Raw genomic sequence first — 20712 nt, 5'->3', positions numbered from 1 at the left:
TATATGTTAACTGCAGTACACTGTTAGACAGACACGAGCAGAGCAAGGATAATGGGCCAGGAAGAGAAACTCACCAGGCAGAAAGCCCTGGATGCCTAGCAAGGGGCAAAACTGGGAAAACAAGAACCTCGTCTCCAGGGTAACCTACCCTCCCCTAGCATATCACTGGTCATGCAGTTTAGACCCTCTGACGGTTTCCTCCCTAAAGATAACATCTAGGCCTCCATTGCATTTCAGCTCCAGGCCCAGAAAAGCAGCAAAACCAGGTAAGTGACACGGTGGCTGCCTCAGGACCGGCTACAGTGGAGATGAAGACCCTGAAAGAGCACACCAGGAACCCTCCACGGAGCACGTCCATGCCATTCCCTTCCCCCTCTCCTTGCCCCACAGGCACATATCCCCCACCCTCTAAGGGACCCCATGAGACTTGCAACCAGGGGAGCGATGAGCAGCGGCAGCTCGTCCTGGGCTAACCCCCCTGAACCTGCCTCCATGGCCCCCTTATCACTGACTTCCCAGTGAGCCAAAGCAGCCCTTTCCTGTTGCTTCTTCTATGCCCTTCCTTGTTGCACTGTCCTAAGTACGTTTTTGCTGCCAGCATGGACCCAATACTCTGGGGCTCAGTGCTGTGTAGCCCTACCCTTTGGCTATCCCCATCCCCCAAGCCCCTTTCCTTAAAAAAATTCAGTTTATCTTTATTCACTGCCTGCTGTGGCTATTTAGCCTGCCCGAGCCTCACCGTTGCACACGTTTAGAATTCTAAGAACTGACCTTGTATTAGTTAGGAATTCCTGAAAGGGAATATCTGTGCAACCCTGAAGCTTAATTATATGCTTTAAAAAAAGGGCTTACCTAATTGATAAACACTTGTCCATATTGCCAAAGGCAAATTGGCAACAGGGACCCGTGTTCTCACCTGACAGCAATACCTTTGCAGGGCCATTCTTTAAATCGCATAAAAAGGTATCGTGATTTGCTTAAGTAAAAAACATACAGAACAAAAGCATGGCTCTATGTAGATGTTTGAACATAAATATATACCCACATTTACGTCCAAGTACACATAGGAATAAAAATGTTTAAAACTACCCCTTGGGTCAGTAGAGTAATATAAATGTATTACTGCAAAAACCACTTTATGGCTTATTACAAAATAAACGATATACTGCAACCAAAATTGCAGCTAAAAGGGCGCTTACCTTTAGAGGACAATGAGCTTGTCCTTAGAAGCATAATCATAAGCCTGTCTATTTTTCAGTCCTGCTCTCAAAGGTATGGATAGAGAGAAAGGACTCGCTCAAGGCTTTTTTAGGGAGAGGAAGCATACGGCTGGCTGGAGCTTTAGGTTTTAGCCAGATTAATCTGAAAACAAAACGTGCTTAGGAAAAGATAATAATCCATTTCATATTGAGCGCAAATGTAAGAGATTCTATATGTGCTCAATGGCTACAGTTTGAAGTCAGGAAGTCCGTTTCTGAAGTTTTACCAAAAAAAGGAATGACTTAAGCTAATGATTTGTTTATAAATTTAAGTATAAAGAGCTTCCGGAGAGCCAGGTCCCCAGCCCCCTCCTCCCTGGGATCAGCCGAGACCTACGTGGGCGCTGCCCGCGGGGAGCCCATTGCCATAACCCTCCGGCCGGTCCCCTCTTCCCCAGGACCTGTCCCCGCCGTCGGGGCGAGCTCGTCCCTCCTCGTCCCGCCCCTTCCCCGCCAGCCCGCGGGCTCCAGCCCAACAGCTGGACGCAGCATCTGCCCAGGGGACCAGCCCCGCGGCTGGGACCTGCCATCGGGAGGGGACACGCCCCAATGGCAGGCTCCTGGCACAGGACCCCAGCAAGGCCAGGGGTCGGGCCTGAGAAATCATCTAATTTGGGGGGTGGGTAGGGCAGTCCTGCGGAAAACCCACCCCCTTAGGCCACATTACAGCCCCCACCCCCGCTTATCCTTCCTGTCCGGGGCGTGGGGGGCCGAGGGGGCGATTCTGAACTTAAGGCAGAAGGAACTCAATCCTTCCTCCGGCGCTGGGGGCGAGGGCGCGGCGCCAGCCCCACGCAGGGCGGCTCGCGCAGGCGGGGCCGCGGGGCTGCATATGGCTCCCCGTTTCCTGGCTACGTGCGCGACAGCAGCCACCACGAGATCCCCGCGACTCCCACTTCTCCGCAGGGACAAAGGGCGGGCCGCGCCGGCGTGAGACGTGCCCAGGCAGGCGCGCCGCATGGACGCTGCGGAACCGCGGCCGCCCCTACACCGCCCGCCACGGCGCACGCGCATTGGGCTCCGCAGGGCGGCCTAGGGCCCCGCCCCCAGATGGGCGGGCCTGGCACCGCCTCGGGGCCAATCGGCGGGCGGGCCCGCGCCGCTTCCTCCCCCTCCTCCCTCCTCCTAGGCAGCTGCGCCGGGTCCTGGGTTGCACGTGTCAGTGTTTGTGTACGTGCTGCAGCCGCGGGGCTGGGACGGGCGGTGCAGCCAAGGGTCAGGCTGCTGGGGCGCGGCCGGAGCTGGGGCGCAGCGGTGGGGGCCCGCCCCCCTCGTCCCGCCGACTTTAAATTCTCCCGCACTTGGGCGGCTTTTGCACACTTACCTGCCAGTCTGCCGCGAGTGCCCCGCCGCCCTGCACGCCCAACGACTCCTGTCCTCTGCTTCAGGCGGAAAATGCTGTTGTTTGATTGCAACTCAGAGGTGAGACTCGGACCCTTTTTGTTCCGCAGGCTGAAGCTGCCAGATGTCTGTCTTCTTGGGAGCGCTGGCGAGGGTGACTGTGGAGTGGCCACTGGGCGCTGCCTCTGCAGAGTTGGGAGGTTTTCAGCCCCAGGAGGGCGCGGGGCTGGACAAAGGCAAGGGGGGTGCTGGAGCTGCTCTCTTCCCGCAGGTGGAGAATCTGACGCACCTGCTGGAGGCCGGGGCCTCGGTCAACGCACCCCCGGACCCCTGGGAGCAGTCGCCTGTCCACTTGGCCGCAGGTGGCGGCCGGGCTTGGTTTCTTCTCTGGCAGCTGCAGACCGGCGCGGACCTCAACCAGCAGGTAACTAAGTAACTGACTGTTACTGTGCGCAACCCTCCGCTCCACCCCGAACCCACGCAAACATTTCTTAGTCGCCAGGGTATTCAGTCAGTTGTTAGAAACATGTCTACGTAGCGATGTCCAATAGAGAAATACACGAGATACGAATGTAATTAAAATTTTTGTAGTAGCCACAATAATGAAGTAAAACAAAACATGAAATTAATTTTGTAATTTAAACCCATTTATCCACAATATTGTCATCTCAGTATAAAACATTACTGATAGTTTACATTTTCTTTTTGTATGTCTTTTCAACCCGGTGTGCATTTCATATTTACAGCGCATTTCAGTTCAGGCATGCCACATTACAAGTGCTCATTAGCCATATAAATGCCTACTGGCTACTGCATTGGACAGCATATACAGGTCTGCAGTTTCAAAAGGAACACTTACTGTGTTATCAAATGAAAAGTCTCAGTATAGCAACTGAAATATTTGTGAGTCATGCTCACAACTGTTTTAATTTTCTACATAATTTTTCTTTGTTATTCCTCACCTGGGGATATTTTTTTCCTTTGAGTTTTAGAGAGTGGAAGAGGGGGAGACAGAGAGAAACAGTGATGTGAGAGACACACCCATTGGTTGCCTCCTGCAGGTGGGGTTTGGAATCCGGACCTGGGACCTTTCAATCTGCCAGCTACTGAGCCAACTAGCTGGGGCTGTACATAACTTTTTTTTATGGTAGTCTACATCTTCCATTGAATATTAAAGTATGGTGAATTTTAAATTGCCTTTTTTTTTTTTTACTTCCATATAACTCTTACTTTATTCACTTAAATTTTAGTGTATGTGCTGTGACTGCACACGTTTTTACTAATGAAAGCCTTGTATTTAATAACATACCAAGAGAGCCCTAACTGGTTTGGCTCAGTGGATAGAGCGTCGGCCTGCGGACTCAAGGGTCCCAGGTTGGATTCCGGTCAAGGGCATGTACCTTGGTTGCGGGCACATCCCCAGTGGGGAGCGTGCAGGAGGCAGCTGATCGGTTTCTCTCTCATCGATGTTTTTAACTCTATCCCTCTCCCTTCCTCTCTGTAAAAAATCAATAAAATATATTTAAAAAAAATAACATACCAAGAGAACCTTATTAAAAAAAATACTTGAATTAAAAAATTCAGCCCAGTACAATGCAGGTCCAACTAGGTTCCTCACATAGGTTCCTCAAACAATAGACTTCACCCACCAACTTCCAAAGAAAGCATTTTGGAGAGAGACTAAAATGTGTTGTCTTATATTTAAGGATGTGTTTGGAGAAGCTCCGCTCCACAAGGCAGCGAAAGTTGGAAGCCTGGAATGCCTTAGCCTGCTTGTGGCCAGTGATGCCCAAATTGAGTAAGTGTTAAACTTGGTGGCTTTAAATTGGATTAAATGAATCAGACTTCTGAAGCTTAATTACATGCGCTTTTAAGAAGGATGCCTGTCTAATGGATAATTTAGTGTTATCATTTAAATGTTAACTGAGGCTGTTAATATCTGATACTATTCACTTTGAAGAAGTGAAGAGTGGATCCTGAGCAATCAGAGGGGGCAGAATTACACCTTAGTTTTGGTTTAGGGAAATCCATTCTATACAAGTTCTCATTGACTTTCTTGGGTACTTATCCACTGTATTGAGCACAGAATACTCTTTCATTCATTCAAAATTGAAATGCCTACTCTGTGCTGGGCTCTGCTAGCCACTGAGGACACCATAGTGAACACAAATGGAATTTGTCTGTGCTTCCTCTACCTCTTCTATTCTGCAGCAACATTTGTATGAGCCCAAAGCTCCTTTGTTAGAAAGATATATATTTTAAAAAGACTAAATAATTGTTAAGCTTTATTTAACTCGATCTTTATTTTAAATTCAGTTTATGTAATAAGAATGGGCAAACAGCTGAAGATCTTGCTTGGTCATGTGGATTTCCAGAATGTGCCAAGTTCCTTACGGCAATTAAACGTATGCAGACAAAAAACCCAAGTGAACGATCCAATAGAGATCACTGTGTTCCGGTGCTCAGACAGAAACGAAGTTTCGGGAGTGCAGAAAATACAAGTGGGAAAAGGAAGTGTTGGTAAGTAACTCAGTTTCTTCTTTCTTCCTCAAGGATCTCTTATTTGGCACAGAAATTATTGTTTCATTTAAATATTGGCAGTCTTATTCTAGTATGTCTTTTTCATTCTCATTAACACAGTTTAAGATTGGTTATAGTAACTACTAGTAGATTCTAGAAACCAAAGATTGTCCTGCATAGTAGAAGGCTGGGGAGATAACCTGTTAAAAAGATTTTAATGTTAACATGTTTTTTAACAACAGATGACTCGGTTATGAGGAGGTGTGAAGAGGCCTTCACTTCGGGCAGATCTGCTGCTCAGCTGCAAGCCATGGCTTTCGCTCATCAGGTGTCTAAACTCCTTCTAAGAAGGAGGAGAACTTTCTTCTAAGTGAAGATAACATTTATGAATGCATGTATTTACATGCCTCCAATATTGTGGTTGCGCATACTTTGTCTAAGTTTTTAAAGGAAAGTCTAAAGACTAAATTCTTTTTTTTGTGTAGTATTTATAACCTTTGGGAAAAAATCAAGGTTAAACCATCAAACTACACCCAGAATTTATTTGAAAATTAAACTTATTTTTTATTAACAAATTTATAATAAACTTTACTACAGTCTTTGAGTCCAAGATATCTATAATAATAAAGTGTAATATGCAAATCGACCGAATGGCTGAACAGCAGAACGACCGTCCAGACGACCACACTATGACACCCACTGGCGCCAGGCCAGCTAAGGCGGGTGCAATGTGATTGGTCACCCACAGAAGGAGCACCAGGCCACCGACCAGTGGGCTGCAGCGGGTGGGCGGGGCCTCCCTCTGCGGGGCGATCCATCTTGGTTGTGCGGGGTCTACCTTTTTGGGGCAATCAATCATGGGGCTCCCAGACTGCAAGAGGGCACAGGCTGGGCTGAGGGGACCACCCCCCCTTCGCCCCTGAGTGCACGAATTTCACGCACCGGGCCTCGTTTTAAATAATGCTTGGTCGCTGAGGAAGACATAAGTTATAGTACGCATCCTTATTCCAGAAGTCTGGACCCTTCCATCCACACCAGCCCTAGATTGGGGAAAGGGAAAGGAAAACGTTTTACAAAGTTATAGGACTATAGGGCCAAAATTGTAAAATTTTACCATCCTGCTCCATTACCATCCTGCTCCATTAGGAACTAGTATCTATATAATTCAAAGATCCAAATTTGTATAAAGTATAGAAAAGTAATTTATTTGGGTCCCTTTCAGATAGAATAAAAAAGTTTAATTATACTGTATTTAATCAGAAATCATTAAGAAAAGCTTCCTATGGTAACTATTGCTCCAAATTCCACATTTTATTGATGCTAAGATGTATAGTTTTGTCATCCCGGCAGGTAGTGGCATGGGACAGTTTAAGTGGCAGCCTGTTTCCTTAGCAGCCCATAAAAGACTGCTGTGTGCCATGCAGAGGCCTCATCGCTATGAGGAAATACGGTCGTGAGAAATCTCAGCTTGCCCTTTGAGTGGCATTCATTTTCCTCAGGCTGTAATCATTTCCACTTTGCATTCTTCATGTCAGCATTCATCCTTTTCTCCAGCAGAGAGAATTACTTTCAAACAAAATCTCATTGTGAATATAAAAGTTTATCAAATTTCTTCTAGGGCCATTGATTTATTTCCTTAAAGACCCAGCTAACAACTTGTCTGTGTTGTATGGTCATGAAATGAAATGCTTTGTTTGCTCAATACTTGTAGGAGGCTAGCCAGGACTCTTAAAATACCACTGAGTGCGGGACAGGCCTGGTCTTACTCCTTACCCTACCTAACTCGGAGGCTGCAGGGTGCTGTCAGGGGCCTAAAGTCAAAGCTCAGACCTCCTCCAAAAGAGAGTGTTAGCTGATCCCTTAGTGTGGAGACCAGAGAGGTGAGTTAGAGATACTCTTTAGTTTTTTTTTTTCTTTTTCTGATTGCAAAAAATAAGATACACATTATAAAAATTCAAAGGACACGAAAGTAAAACATAAAAAAAACCCTCCCCCCCAGTCAGTCCTACTGCCCCTGCTCCCAGCTGTTAAATTTGGTTTGTGGCCTGGCTGTTGTGGCTCAGTGGTTGAGCATCAACCTATGAACCAGGAGGCTATGGTTCGATTCCCGGTCAGGGTACATGTCTTGGTAGCAGGCTCAATCCCTAGTAGGGAGCGTGCAGGAGGCAGCCAATCAATGAATCTCTCATCATTGATGTTTCTCCTCCCTTCCTCTCTGAATGTATTTTTTAAAATTTGGTTTGAGACATGTTGCCATACATAATAAGCTTTTTATCTATTATTTTCAGCAAAACTTCCTCTAATAATTTTAATGTCCTAAAATCTGTGTTCTTAATGATAAATAGGAAAGAAGGCTTATACTATCTCTAATCTTTTTGTGATCCTTCACACATGTAGGCCTTCTCCAGGTAACCAGGCTCAATTTTTTTTTTTTTTTTTTTTAAGGACCTGGGTAGAGAGGGTGTCAAAACCAGAGACTGATGGGAGTGGAGAGGGGAGCCGTGCTTTCCTCTGAGGGGACTGGCCGGGAATGTCAAGCAGGAAAGCTCCAAAGAGGGTAAAGCGGCAGAGGCAGAGCTTCCCCGTGGCCCTGCTACAGACTGATGGTTTGTGTCCCTTCAAAGTTCATAGGTTGAAACTTAATCCCAATGTGATAGCTGGAGGTGAGGCCTCTGGAAGGTGACTAGATTATGGAGTGGAGCCCTCACAAATGAGATTAGTGCCCTTTTTAAAGAGGCCCCAGAAAGGTCCCTCATCTCTCCTACCATGTGAACAGCGATAAAGACAGCTGCCTTTGAACTAGGAAGTGGGCCTCACCAGACAGCTTATTTGCTGGCACCTTGATCTTGGATGCCCCAGCCCCCAGCACTGTGAGAAATATATGTCAGATGTTTATAAGTCCCCACTCTGTGGTATTCTGTATAGCAGCCGAGCGGACTCGGTGCCTTAGGTTCTTGAGTCAAGTAAGAGTTCATAGTTCTGTACCGATGGCCAGGCCTTGGCTTCATGGTTGCTGACATGCACTAATAGAGCAAACCTATTTTTCTGTTCAAATCCTTTATAGCATGAGATTAAGTTATATGTAAATAGCTTAAAAGTAGTCAAGCCTCCACAATGTCCAGAGTACTGCTTAGCTATTATTGGTTAATTCTAAAATTATAAAGGTTTTATACTTGACTCTCCTACTTCAAGGCATTGATAAACCTCAATACATTTGTTTGTGCAAAGCAGAAAAAAATCTTCAAAGGAATACATTTATCAGCTTTGTGCTACTTTATTAAGTTCAATAGCTGAGAAAATTTTTATAACCCTAACCCAAATTGTTTCTTTTGCAATTTACTTTATTTCCCTCTTATCCTCCCTATCTAGGGAGAGACAGTCACTCACCACAGCCCTAGATGCCTCCTTATGAGTGTCGCTGCCCTCGGTTTATTATCCGTCCTTCCGTTAACAGCCATTTCACTACCATTTGCTCTGGTTTCTTTGTCTTGTATCTAAATTTGTGTTAAATAGATACTTACCTTTTCCAAAATAACCTGCAGATCTTCAGCGCCTGTATAATGTGGATCTAAAATCAGAAATTTTATCTGCCCTGTAATCTCATTCCATGCAACTCCCAGTATCGTGTGGGCCAAAACTCCTCCCCCTAGAGAAGAGGAAATAGGAAATATGAGAAGCATGCATTAACCTCAACTTCCTTTTCAATTTTAAAAGATTGCTTTGCCTATTATCTAACAGCATTAAAATTTTCTAGTCTACATTGTAAAAGACCACAATGTCAAATATACTCTGAAAAGATAAAATTACATCTTCAAGATAAAGATTCAATCATATCTATAATCAGAAGGTTTATATTCCACTGCCATATCCATGGAATTACCTGAACTGGATTTAGAAAGGGCCACAGAGGGTCTAAACTCCTCCCACCAGCGACACAGTCACTGCTGTGGTCCACTCAGCAGGGGGCGTGCTGTCTCCAAGGAGACAGCCATCTACTCATTCAGTTCTTTGATATTCTGCTGACATCTGCCTTCCTCCATTTCCTACACACACCCGTTTGAGCTTTCCTCTGCCATCACAGGAGCCGTCTTGTTCCTCACAGAATATGAATCTTTAGATCAATGAATCCAATCCTCTTATTTTACGCATAAAGCCCAGGGATTAAGCAATCTGCAGTCATGGAACACGGCCAGCCGAGTTAGTGACAGACCCGTGACTTACGATGCTCATGCCTCTTCTTCATGCTGCTTTCAACTCTTTACCTATAGGCACACCTTTATCATTTCCCTTCTTAGCATTTTCGTCGGGTTATTATAACCTTTTCTATAACGTTCCTTCTGCCTTGCACATTTAAAAATTCCCAAAGGAATTTGGAGGTCAAAGTGTATGATGTAAAAGCTAATTTTAAAATGGTTTAAAATGACTGATTTTAGGTGACATTAAACATTTTTACTAATGGTAAGTTTTACTTTCTCTCCACGCCACCTAAGAGCCCAGGGTGTCCCAAACTCGTACCGATCATCACTGGAGTTCCTTCACTCTGGAAGTGATTGGCCAGTGCCCGTCCCTGAGAGGCCATTTCCGAACCCTGGCTGGAAAGAAACCGTTTTCTATTAGATGAATTATTTCTGACACTAAGGTCATATCAATGGGACCATTTTTCTTTCTTTCTTGGTTAAAAAAACACTCAAAACCATACAGCCCAGCCTGTGTGGCTCAATGGTTGAGCGTCAACCCATGAATCTAGAGGTCACCAGTTCGATTCCTGGTCAGGGCTTGATGCCCGGTAAGGGGCGTGCAGGAGGCAGCCAACTGACAGTTCTCTCTCATGGCTGTTTCTGTTTCTATGTCTATCCCTTTCCCTTTCTCTTTCTCTGAAATCAATAAAAGCATTAAAACACACACACACACACACACACACACACAAAACCCACCCATATGATTTTAAATGCAGTTAAGTGGTAAGGAACTGACTGAGCAAGTTAAAGCAATATAACCTTTCTAAACATTTAAGGCCATTAGATACGCCAGGAAAGAAGCAAGACTACCTGGAACTGCACAAAGGAGGTCTGGGTTTTTAACATGAGATTAAAAGTGGTCACCTGGATGCCCAGGGGGCTCTTATGGGTGGATTTATTTCAGAAGAACCAGTTTTAAGTCCCGGGTTCTTGTCTTCATGCTGTCAGACTCTGAGTCTGTATTTCCTCATCTGTAAATTGGGACCATAATACCTGCCCTGTCTACAGGACAGGAGAGTCCAAGACTAAAACAGACAATGTCTGTGAAGCCAGTGTGAAAGGTAAAAAATGTTTTCAAGCACAACATGTTATTTTTATTTTTTGAATTGATTTTAGAGGGGAATGGAGAAAGAGAGAAACATCAATTTGTTGTTCCACTTATTTATACATTCATCAGTTGTTTCTTATATGTGCCCTGACCAGGGATGGAACCCAGAACCTTAGTGTATCGTGACAACGCTTAACCAACTGAGCTACCAGGCCAGGGCAACAACATAATGTTTTTAGGGAATGTTACAATGTTCTATACTAGGGGTGGGCAAACTTTTTGACTCGAGGGCCACAATGGGTTCTTAAACTGGACCGGAGGGCTGGAATAAAAGCATGGATGGAGTGTTTGTGTGAACTAATATAAATTCAAAGTAAACATCATTACATAAAAGGGTACGGTCTTTTTATTTATTTCAAACAGGCCGGATCCAGCCCGCGGGCCGTAGTTTGCCCACGGCTGTTCTATACAATTTGTACTGTTGAGAAGACAAAAATGGACAGATAGAGACTTTTTTTTTAGAATTCAGGTGTCAGGTGGTGGTAAACCTTCGCTCTTGCCTAGTAAGGAACGCATAATGTTTTAATGCGCCAAAACTTCCACTTTTTAACTTTTAATCAGCATATACTTCACTACTTTATTTGTTGGCACTAATTTCTTTTTAAAAAAATATATTTTATTGATTTTTTACAGAGAAGAAGAGAGAGGGATAGAGAGTTAGAAACATCGATGAGAGAGAAACATCGATCAGTTGCCTCCTGCACACCTCCCGACTGGGGATGTGCCCGCAACCAAGGTACATGCCCTTGACCGGAATTGAACCTGGGACCCTTGAGTCCGCAGGCCGATGCTCTATCCACTGAGCCAAACTGGTTAGGGCCGCTGGCACTGATTTCCACAGCCAGTCCAGAATGCAATAGTGAAACCAGATGTATTGAAGTGCGTGGCTAAATAAGGATAAAGTTACTATATTTATAAGGTTGTCATAATAGAAAATGTATTTAAAACATAAGCTCACAAAAGGAGGAAGTTAGTTATTGTCCCAGAAATCAATAGTATTGCCCTGGCTGGTCTGGCTCAGTGATAGAGTGTCGGCCTGCGAAGGGTCCCAGGTTTGATTCCAGTCGGGGGCACATGCCCGGGTTGTGGGCTTGATCTCCCAGTAGGGGGCGTGCAAGAGACAGCCAATCAATGATTTCCTTTTGTCATTGATGCTTCTACCTCTACCTCTCCCTTCCTCTCTGAAATCAATAAAAATATATTTAAAAAAAAGAAATCAATAGTATTTAATTTAGATTTGCTCATAGCTTAATGTTGGAATTATGACTAAGCTATACTGGAAAAAGTGAAATGAATATTTTATTAGACACATAATTAGTTTATTCACATCTTAAGAAGAAAAAGTGCAAGAGGTAAACAAGAAGGTCACTCGTAGATCAACATTTGCTTTTCTCCTTTCAAGATTTTTTAAAAACTTGAGCATAAAAAAACTTGATTTTCTTTAACTACACTAGAAGTTGACATATATCCAAGTTTTTCTCTTCTTGGCTAAAATTAGACCTCAACAGTATGTATTGTAGATCATAAACTCCAAAGTCTTCTGAAGATTAAATTTAAAAAAATGTAGGTTTAAAAAAGAGATTTACAGAGTAATCAGACAATGTGGAGGAAGAGAAAGGAGTGAAAACAAATGTGGGGGAAAGATACAATTTTTCTGTTATTTTAATAAAATGACAATCTCGCTTTCAAATGACGTCTTTACTTTCTTAGCGTGTCCTTACCTGACAAACAGTATTTTTGAAGTTACGCCAATCAGTTGGTTCAGGACCAGCTGTACCTCGATAGACCCAATCCACTGCCGTGATCCCACAAATGTTGCTGGTTTGTCCCCGGCATCAACTAGAGCCTTTTTGTATTGAAAATACAAAAAAATCCATATACAAGACAGCTATTAAAATTACATGTAGGGCCTTTTCCCTGATTAGCAGGGCAAGTTTTTCCTTCAGAACAGAAATCAGTCTGTACTCCGAGTTAATAATAATTAATGGTACATTAAGGGCTACTGAAATGTACACGTGTCATCATGGAAAGGGCGTGTTCTGTACCTGCTGGATTTCTCTGTGTGTCGGAATGGCCCTCTCTGTGTATCCCTGGTGTTTGAACCAAGAGCAGATGGTCTGCAGCGATCGATAGGCACAGCCCCAGCCGCTGTCATCCATCCGATCCTGCATGTAATGATGATAGCCGTACAGGCCCTGGACCACATAAACCTACATAAAAAGAACAGAGCCTGAGAGAGAGGAAACATTATATAGTAATCTACTAGAAAACCATCAAGAGGTACTGTTTGAGACTCCAAGTTTTGTATTTCCTCTTCTGTGATTCTATGCCTCACAGAGTAAGACTTTTAACTAGAAATAAGTGTCTCAAGATTTCCTATATAAGCACAATAAATGAAATCACTCAGATCACTGACATGCTGACTAAAGATGCATTTGTATGTAAGTGTGAGTGCCCAGCCAGTCTCTATGGGAAGCAGGTGGAACTGCTGTCCCAAGCGCACTCTGCTGGCCAGGCCTAGCAGCGGGCCCCTAACTCCTCGAGGGTAGACAAAGGGTCATATATTCATTTTTACTTCTTGAGATTTCCTTACAGAGCACCTGGAGACTCAGCAGGTACTGAATAAATGCCACAACAAGATGGCCAATCGAGTTCCTGCCGTGGGAATCTGAAGGCACAGAGTGAATCGGGCAGAAAGGAGCAGGGAATGAAGCTGAAAGATGCATACAGTGAGCAGCGACAAGGAAGTAGGAAAAGCTACACATAAGCAGCAACAATGAGGAAACAGAAGCTCTGCGGCTGAGAAAAGACAGAGTAGAGAGAAGGCTCAGGCCAGTCGGGATCAACAGCAGACAGAGCAGCAGAGAGGCCACCATGGAGTCCATGTAGGCCTGAGAGTGAGGCAGTGCTCTGTGCGAAGAGGCCAGCTGTGCAAACATTCCTATCTTGGATGTCACAAGATCTTTTCTAATTGGCCTACGTGCATCCTTAAAGGGACCCTTCGCCTCGCTCCTTATTTCAGCAACCTTCAGTGAAGATCTACCCTTTGCAAGCAGGTACATGCTGCACAGAAAAACACTGTAGGGTCTTATCAGACTTCTGCTACAGCGTGGTTTGGGTAGAATATGCCCTTAATTAGCATGATTTCTCAGGTTCAGAACAAAAGTAAAATTGGACCAGCCTATAAACAAGTCGGGGAATGGAATTTTAGTAAGAGAAATTTGGTCCATGCTAGCTATTCCTAACCCTTTCAGACCACTGTGGATTACTGCTACCTTAAGCACTTGATTATGAAAAGAAATGGATGATAAATTATGTTTTAGGGTTGACATACATTGTGAATCAATCCTTACAAATTCCACTGGGTACAAACAACAAGTGAATGACATTGGTGATCAGCTGACTCCCATAAGTAATTATTAAACTCACCATACCAGTCTCCATGTTGGGTGGACTGAGATAAGCGTGTGGATTTCTAATGTAACCATCTTGGTATGGTTCATCTGGAAAGTGATAAGCATTAGACCTTTTGAAGTAAGGTCTGTCATGAGGCAGACTGAAGAGATCGTGTAACTCCTAAAGGAAGTCAGAATCAATAGGGAAAAAAGAAAAACAGTTAAACGATTTAGATTTCTAGTCAATAAACTCAAACTAAAGATATAAAACAGAAAATTATATATCAGTTGTGAAAGTTATCAAATACACTCATGATTTAATTCACTAAGGTCAAAGAGTGTGAGAACAAACTAAAACCAAACAAGATTTATTTTTGCTTATCTATGTACGTAGGTAGAAACTGAAAGGGAACACAGAAAAATGAACATAATTTGTTAAGTGTGAGAGAATTGAGATCATTTAGAATGAACTATCTGTTATAACACAGTCTGTTAAAATACATCGAGGATAAAGACTGGTTTTGAAACAGCCTTGTGAGTAAATTATAACTAACAATGATATCATTATTTTAAAAAATCATGCTTAGAGCACTTAACAAGTATAAGGAGTAGTGATTAAATTTCAGAGTAGAAATTGGTAGCATGAAACCAACCAATATGGCACTGAAATAAAATACACATGTTCAAAATGCAAAAATATTCCCCATAGTATAACAATATGTAATAGTTACTTTGAAAAGCTGGACGTTTTCGTTTTCATGTCTTCTGTGTACTCTAGCAGTTTGAAGGGGATCATTAGCTCATGGGGCTGTCGCCTCTACATAGCACTTCATCTAGGCCAGAGGTGCACAGAGGGTTCCAATATCACACCTCTTCTCAGGGGCATGAGAGGGCATCTCAGGAAGAGACTCTGATGCAGCCGGACAAGGCCACACATAAAAAATACGTACTCTAAAACCAGTCATTTTGTCAGTAACCTCATTGCTTTGAGTGCTGATCAGGTTTTCTTCAAAGGCCTCTACTAAAACCCAAAGAAACCTGGAGCGTGGAGGAGGGGTGGAGCATTACTGTAACTCCTAACTAGGATTAGCATGAATCCTAACTGCCCTCCCCTAACTGTAATCTCTCACCCACAAACCTGGAAGGAATGAAAGGGAAAGGAATTTATTAATACTCATCAGTTTCTCTAGGGATGGAAGCACATTTCAATTCTTTATTTCATTATGGGAAACTAATAATTTCATAGAACATATGAACCACACTGAGCATATAAAATTCAAATGTTACATATGGGTTTCCCATATTTTTTCACTCAAAATACTTAAAAAACAAGTTCCATGAGAACAGAAATGAAATAATACGTAAAACTAATAGTCGGGCTCCACACTTTAAAATTAAATCGTAAAATAATTTCTGTTTATTAGAAATATGTAATTAACTATGAAATGGATGACAGCCTTATTTTTTCTAAGAGTACACGGCTTGGTCTCACCTCTCTGTAGGCCTGCAGCTGCCCATCTGGAATTCCTGATGGATATGAAATTGTTACAAGATTTTTTCTCCCTGGCAATAAAAAGTGCAGTGGTTCAGGGACCACAATGGATGTTCCTTTCATATATTTCAAAATGCACTTTTCCATATCAGTTAGCTGATTATGAATTGCATCCACTAGAAGTTTACGAACTCTGTGGGGGAAAATATACAGAAGTTATAGTGGCTCCGATAAATGATAAATGAGTGTGGAGTTAATATATCCCTAATGAAGTACAAAAAATCCCCACTTGGTTGGGCCAGGTTAATTAAAGGAAGTCTAACTTATGAAAGGTTAAATAAACTCTGTTTCTTCTGTGTAGATAATGAGAAAACCTCATACTAGGTGTTACAGACAACCCTACTTCCTCCAAATATTTAATTACTAGATGACTCTTACTAAAAAACAGGGAGTAATCATACTAAAAACTATAACCACCACCCTGGAAACGCCTACATGATACTTAAAAGTGGCCTCTGTTACTTTGGGGCAGGGTCCTCACTGACACGGGGCAGTAGTACTCCGGAATACCTACTTTCCCCATGCTTCTTCGGGGGCAACAGATAAAACTGCATCGACCGGCAACGCCATGGTCACATAGTGGTGTCCTCCGATTTCTCTTTCAATGACGGGGGTTACGGCGGTCTGAGAGGTTGACATTTCCAGCATGAGATCTATGTTTACTACTTGAGGCTATAAAGATAAACAGTAATAGTCAACTTATAGCACAGTGAACACTAAATATAAAAGGATTAAGTAAAAGGACTTTTTAAGGACCAAAGCTATAGTAAGTTGTTTAAATGCTCAAATCTTAACAAAAATTATTCTCTGCTTCAAAATAACCTAAGGAGATGTGGCCAGTGAGTGGGGAGTGAAGGTGAAATCAGACTGACTGTGGACTGATAGACATGACAGCTGGTGTAGGTTCACCAGGGTTCATTATATTATTCTCTAGAATTAATTAAAAAAACAACAACAATGAATAAGATACAATAAGCACACACTGAAGGAACTTTTAAACGATAGACCCCTGCTCTAAAGACATGGAGAACTATAAACAAATATTGAATTCTATTACCAGGATTGGTTCTGACTGGCATGGAAGACAAATTCTGAAAATACTTTTTGTATATTGAACAAATGTAGAAAAATACTGAGGCTACTGGAAGCCAGGCTTCTCACAGGGAAAAGGTTAGGAACTGTGTGAGGCTGAAACAGAACTGGAGGTATAGACATGATTTACATAGATAAATATGAGTGTATGTGTGTATATGAATAGTATGGATTTGTACATGTGTACGCTCCTGGGAGGAATGGCTGACTCCTAAGTTGGATCAGGGAGTACATGATATGCCCGAACAGCTTGTGGAAGAAGGTAGGAAGTTCAGAAAAATAGTGTCAAAAACCTCTGGCGCTCGCTTGAAGAAGTTTCTATTGGCCAAATCTTGGAAACTGCGAGCCTCAAATAACTAACAACAGTAACAGATTATAGCTCATTGCATTGAATAAGAATCCATGCTTCTGTGCAGATAACACATAAATAAGGAAAAGCTCTCCTCACAGTCTTCCTGTCATCTAATAAATATGACATTAATTTAGATATGAAATGACAGGAAAAGCGCCACTTGGCAACTATCAGCTTAATGTTGGATTCTGGCAAAAATGATCTATAGTCTTGAATTGTCTTCTCACGAGTTACTTCCTAATTATAAGGGAAAAGATAGTGCCCTCACAGAGGAGAAAAGTGGCAGATACCACATTAAGTGACCGAAGCTATCACCAACACTAGGGTAGCACATGCCTCTTCAATCTGATGTGCTGAGAAGAGCACAATATTACCTCTGTGGTATTCCCACCAACAACGCACAACCTGCATTTAATCAGGAGGAAGAGTAAAACAGACTACAAAATAGCTGACCAGTATTCCTCAAAATGTCCAGCTCCAAATATTGGTTATTTCTCAAAGATTTATTTACAGCCCGCGATTTTTGTGTACACTTCAGATTGGTAACACCAACAGCTCCTGTGGACACCTCACTGGTATCTGAAACATGGCCCAAACCAACCTCAACTTCCATTTTTACTCAAGCAAGAAATGGTCATCCCATATCCAATTAGTTTCCAAGTGTAATCCATTTTATCCCCCAAATACCTCGTGTATTCTTTCCCTCCTCTCTATTACCTTAGCTACTAGTTTAGTTTATCTTCTCCTGAAGTGTGCCTGGCCCACCTCTCCAACCTCACGTCCACCTATTTTCCTCTACTGGCCTGGAAAAACACTACAGTCAAATTAATTTCACACAACTTCCTGCCTTGCAGAAGTAGCTTCATTTTTTTAAATCTCCAATATCGGGCAAAGTTTGTAGCACACGGCAGGCAGGTACTCAATAGTATTGGTTCAAAAACCAACAGAACTAAGAACAGTATGAAGAAAAGTAAATCATTTAGTATCTCACATGGTAATAATGTGTTACTGTCATGTTTCAGAATGATTCCTTTTTATTTATTTTTAAATAATTTGTAAATGTACTCAAGCAATTTTATTTTTGTGGGAATAAAGAAAACATTCAAAAAAAGCATAAAGTAACTATTATAATGGAACCAAAGTTTAGATATGAAAAAAGAGATATAATGTCTGGCATGTCATTTATCTTTCTGGACCTCAGTATTCTGATCTATAATAACTAAGAGAGATGGAATAAATAATTTCTAAGATCTCAACTCCAAATTCAAGGATTTAAAATTTTTACCACTAGGAAGGCAGGTGATTTGCTTACCACATCTGATAACTTTTTGTCTTTCTTCCTCATGAATTTTCGTTTTGTATCTTCTTCCTGTTCAAATCTAAAATTTTTCACACACAAAGATGTTTAGCGTATGAAATGACATTTTGGAAACATTTCTAGCAATCTTCAAACATACTCACTGGATGAAGCGCAGTAAGGTCTTACAAGCAGAACTATCTGTCAGTTCTCCTGGGATGGTGTTCATGTCACTGTTAGGCCACACATACACCGAGCTGTGGCGGATTCTGAACACCAGTGCATTTGAAGACAGCTTGGCGGACAGGTCACTCAACACATGTTTTAGTGCCTTCTGGATAAAAATGTCTAAATTAAAAGAATATAAGTAGAAGTTGATGAGAAAAGTTTTACACTTTTCAACCCGAATGCTTCCAAACACACAAAAATAGAAGTCAAATTGGCTCCTAAATGTCCATTCCCCAGATTCAATAATTATACAAAATTTTTGCCTTTCTTTCGGAAAAACTGAGATAAAATTCACTGGCCATAAGATTCGTTCCTAGAATGAGTAAAATTCAGTTGCTTTTAGTGTCTTCACAAGGTTTTACAACCATCACTCTCTAATTCCACAAGATTTTGATGACCCCAGAAGAAACTCTGTACCTACCAGCAGTCGTTCCTCATTCCCCCTAGACTCACTGTCGGCAATCGATAATCTATTTCTTGTCTTTATAGGTTTGTCTCTTTTGGACACTTCATATAGTAAGTAAAATCATGTATTATGTGGCCTTTTGTGTCTGGCTTCTTTCACTCAGCACAACAGTGTTAAGATTCATCTACTAAGCTCATCTTTTTAGCATTTGTATAGAGGAGTCCCATTGGTGGTGGCGTTGGAACACATTGTCTAAGTTTAAATCTAAGTTATATAACTTACTAACTATATGGTCTTGGACAATTCATCCTACCTCCCGCACAGTTTCATGTGCAAACTGGTGAGACTCTCAGTCTAGTTCATCATCAATTTTTATAGTAAAAAAGGAGAGCTTTTTGGCTGACCTACCATTAGCAGTAGCTAGCTGAAAAGCTAGATCAAGGCCTCCTCTGATTCTGAAGAGTATATCCATAGTCTCTGAAACCACCTGAGACAAATGAAGCAAAAGTTCCATGTGAAACAAAACAAACTCATCCTTATATAAATGTAAATCTGAATTTAGGTTAAGGCGTTAATTAACCTCGTCTTTTCAAATCATTTCGCGAATTCTTCGTTTTATGAAGAAAACAAAACACCCTAAATTCTGAAGCAGGGGTTCTCAACTTTTGTCCCACACTAGAATCACTTGAGGAACTTAACGCACCAGCGATTCTCATGTGAAAAAGCTGAGGACCACTGCTTTACGACGTATTTCTACTTCTTTTCTTTTTCTTTTTCCAGTTGTGCCACTGAGTTATAACTCAGAGTGTGTCTTTACACACTGGGCTTAAAGACTCACGGCTTTTGTTTTAATATTGCACTTCTTCAACCCAGTTATCACAGCACATCACAAGCCTTTGGCACAAGGCTAGGATGCAGATAGCTGGGTTAGTATCGAGTGCTGTAAGACCACGTCTGTAAATTATAGTCAATCATGGGCTTAACGATGACACGAAAACACCAATGGTAAAGAACGAGTTTAAGAAAGGCACAAAAACATTTGACTTAATATAATACTTGGTGGTCAAGATGATGAGAGAAAACTAAGACATCATTAATGGTGGGAGTATGGACTGTAGAACTCTTCATAAGTCAATGTGGCAATAAGAACCAAGAGCCTTCTATTCACATTCTTGGAGTAGTGAGCCTGCATTTAGAAATTTAGTCTAAGGAAATCTGCAAAACAAAGATTCAGGTATAAGGATGTTAACCTAAATGTCAACAATGGCAGGCGGGTTAAATAATTACAAATATTATATAGCCATGAAAAAAGCCTGCTTTAGAAGAATATTTCAGAGCATAGGAAAATACTTGCAACTTATAAAGGGGAAAAAGCACTTGTAAAGTGGAATCTATTAGCAGTTCTTAATTTGGGTCCATATGCTGAGGTTAGGTAGTTGAAGACTTATGACAAATGACATGTACCATTTTGTTGGGGGGAGAGGAGGAGGAGAACCTCTGGGAAGAGGTTTCAGAGTTCATCAGTCTCACACAAAATTTCCCAAACAGGCTAAGGAACCACACTACATAGTAAGAATCCTATTTTGAACTAAATGAATAAGTACAAACATTCACTGAGCTCTTAAAAATGTAAACGACATGGTGCTAAATGATTGGACACATATTAACTCCGACCCTCAGAATATGAAGTAGGTACCATCACTAATCTTTTCATTTACAAATCTCTTGTCACACTTTTAAAAGAGCAACTGCTTTTATTTATTTCATAAAATGTAACCTGTTGAAAAGTCATAACCTTTACCCCCATTCTACTTCTGGGAATTTAGTCTAAGAAAATAATCAAGAAAGTTCAATACAAATTTAGCTTCAATGTTGTCCACTTATCATACTCTTGTTCATCACAGCAACGCTCCCTCCCTCCCCC

The 20712-nt window shown here is 42.0% G+C and overlaps 2 protein-coding genes and 1 non-coding gene across 6 annotated transcripts; 1 reads left to right on the top strand and 2 right to left on the bottom strand.

Moving 5' to 3' along the window:
* The first annotated feature begins 2514 nt into the window (after positions 1-2514).
* Positions 2515-5719, top strand: ANKRD37 (ankyrin repeat domain 37). Of its 2 annotated transcripts, XM_006092671.3 has the most exons (5): positions 2515-2681; positions 2872-3024; positions 4307-4398; positions 4917-5120; positions 5363-5719. In XM_006092671.3, coding segments are annotated over exons 1-5 (477 nt in total). In that variant the 5' UTR covers positions 2515-2654; the 3' UTR covers positions 5364-5719. The 2 variants fall into 2 exon arrangements, with proteins under 2 accessions (XP_006092733.2, XP_006092734.1); XM_006092672.3 differs by lacking the exon at positions 5363-5719 and having other exon boundaries at positions 4917-5124.
* On the bottom strand, positions 5660-20005 carry UFSP2 (UFM1 specific peptidase 2). 3 transcript variants are annotated; one of them, XM_023757179.1, is made up of 12 exons: positions 19845-20005; positions 19197-19275; positions 18319-18502; positions 18170-18236; positions 15928-16085; positions 15354-15546; positions 13896-14042; positions 12512-12676; positions 12188-12312; positions 9636-9712; positions 8642-8766; positions 5660-6160 (listed from the first exon to the last, which is right to left on the bottom strand). In XM_023757179.1, the coding sequence occupies exons 1-12, from the start codon at positions 19914-19916 to the stop codon at positions 6074-6076; spliced, it is 1479 nt and encodes a 492-aa protein (XP_023612947.1). In that variant the 5' UTR covers positions 19917-20005; the 3' UTR covers positions 5660-6073. The 3 variants fall into 3 exon arrangements, with proteins under 3 accessions (XP_023612947.1, XP_023612948.1, XP_023612949.1); XM_023757180.1 differs by lacking the exon at positions 19845-20005 and adding an exon at positions 19492-19753; XM_023757181.1 differs by lacking the exon at positions 19845-20005 and adding an exon at positions 19369-19388.
* LOC111826797 lies at positions 19567-19731 on the bottom strand. The gene has a single exon (XR_002830195.1).
* Positions 20006-20712: the final 707 nt, after the last annotated feature.

The sequence above is a fragment of the Myotis lucifugus genome, unplaced genomic scaffold (assembly GCF_000147115.1).
Source record: "Myotis lucifugus unplaced genomic scaffold, Myoluc2.0 scaffold_102, whole genome shotgun sequence".
Taxonomy (NCBI): domain Eukaryota; kingdom Metazoa; phylum Chordata; class Mammalia; order Chiroptera; family Vespertilionidae; genus Myotis; species Myotis lucifugus.
Note: the sequence above shows the minus strand (reverse complement) of the source record. Positions and strands in the feature narration are given on the sequence as shown.

Bases quoted from the DNA above. Each gene is read 5' to 3' on its own strand.
- ANKRD37 (XM_006092672.3), top strand. From the start codon at position 2,655: ATGCTGTTGTTTGATTGCAACTCAGAG. The intron at 3,025-4,306 runs GTAACTAAGTAA...CTTATATTTAAG, and splicing joins GCGCGGACCTCAACCAGCAG to GATGTGTTTGGAGAAGCTCC. The intron at 4,399-4,916 runs GTAAGTGTTAAA...TTTTAAATTCAG, and splicing joins GCCAGTGATGCCCAAATTGA to TTTATGTAATAAGAATGGGC.
- UFSP2 (XM_023757179.1), bottom strand. From the start codon at position 19,916: ATGAAGAGTTCTACAGTCCATACTCCCACCATTAATGATGTCTTAGTT. The intron at 18,237-18,318 runs GTGAGTATGTTT...GAAAAATTTTAG, and splicing joins ACCTTACTGCGCTTCATCCA to ATTTGAACAGGAAGAAGATA. The intron at 12,677-13,895 runs GTGAGTTTAATA...CTTTTTATGTAG, and splicing joins CCAACATGGAGACTGGTATG to GTTTATGTGGTCCAGGGCCT.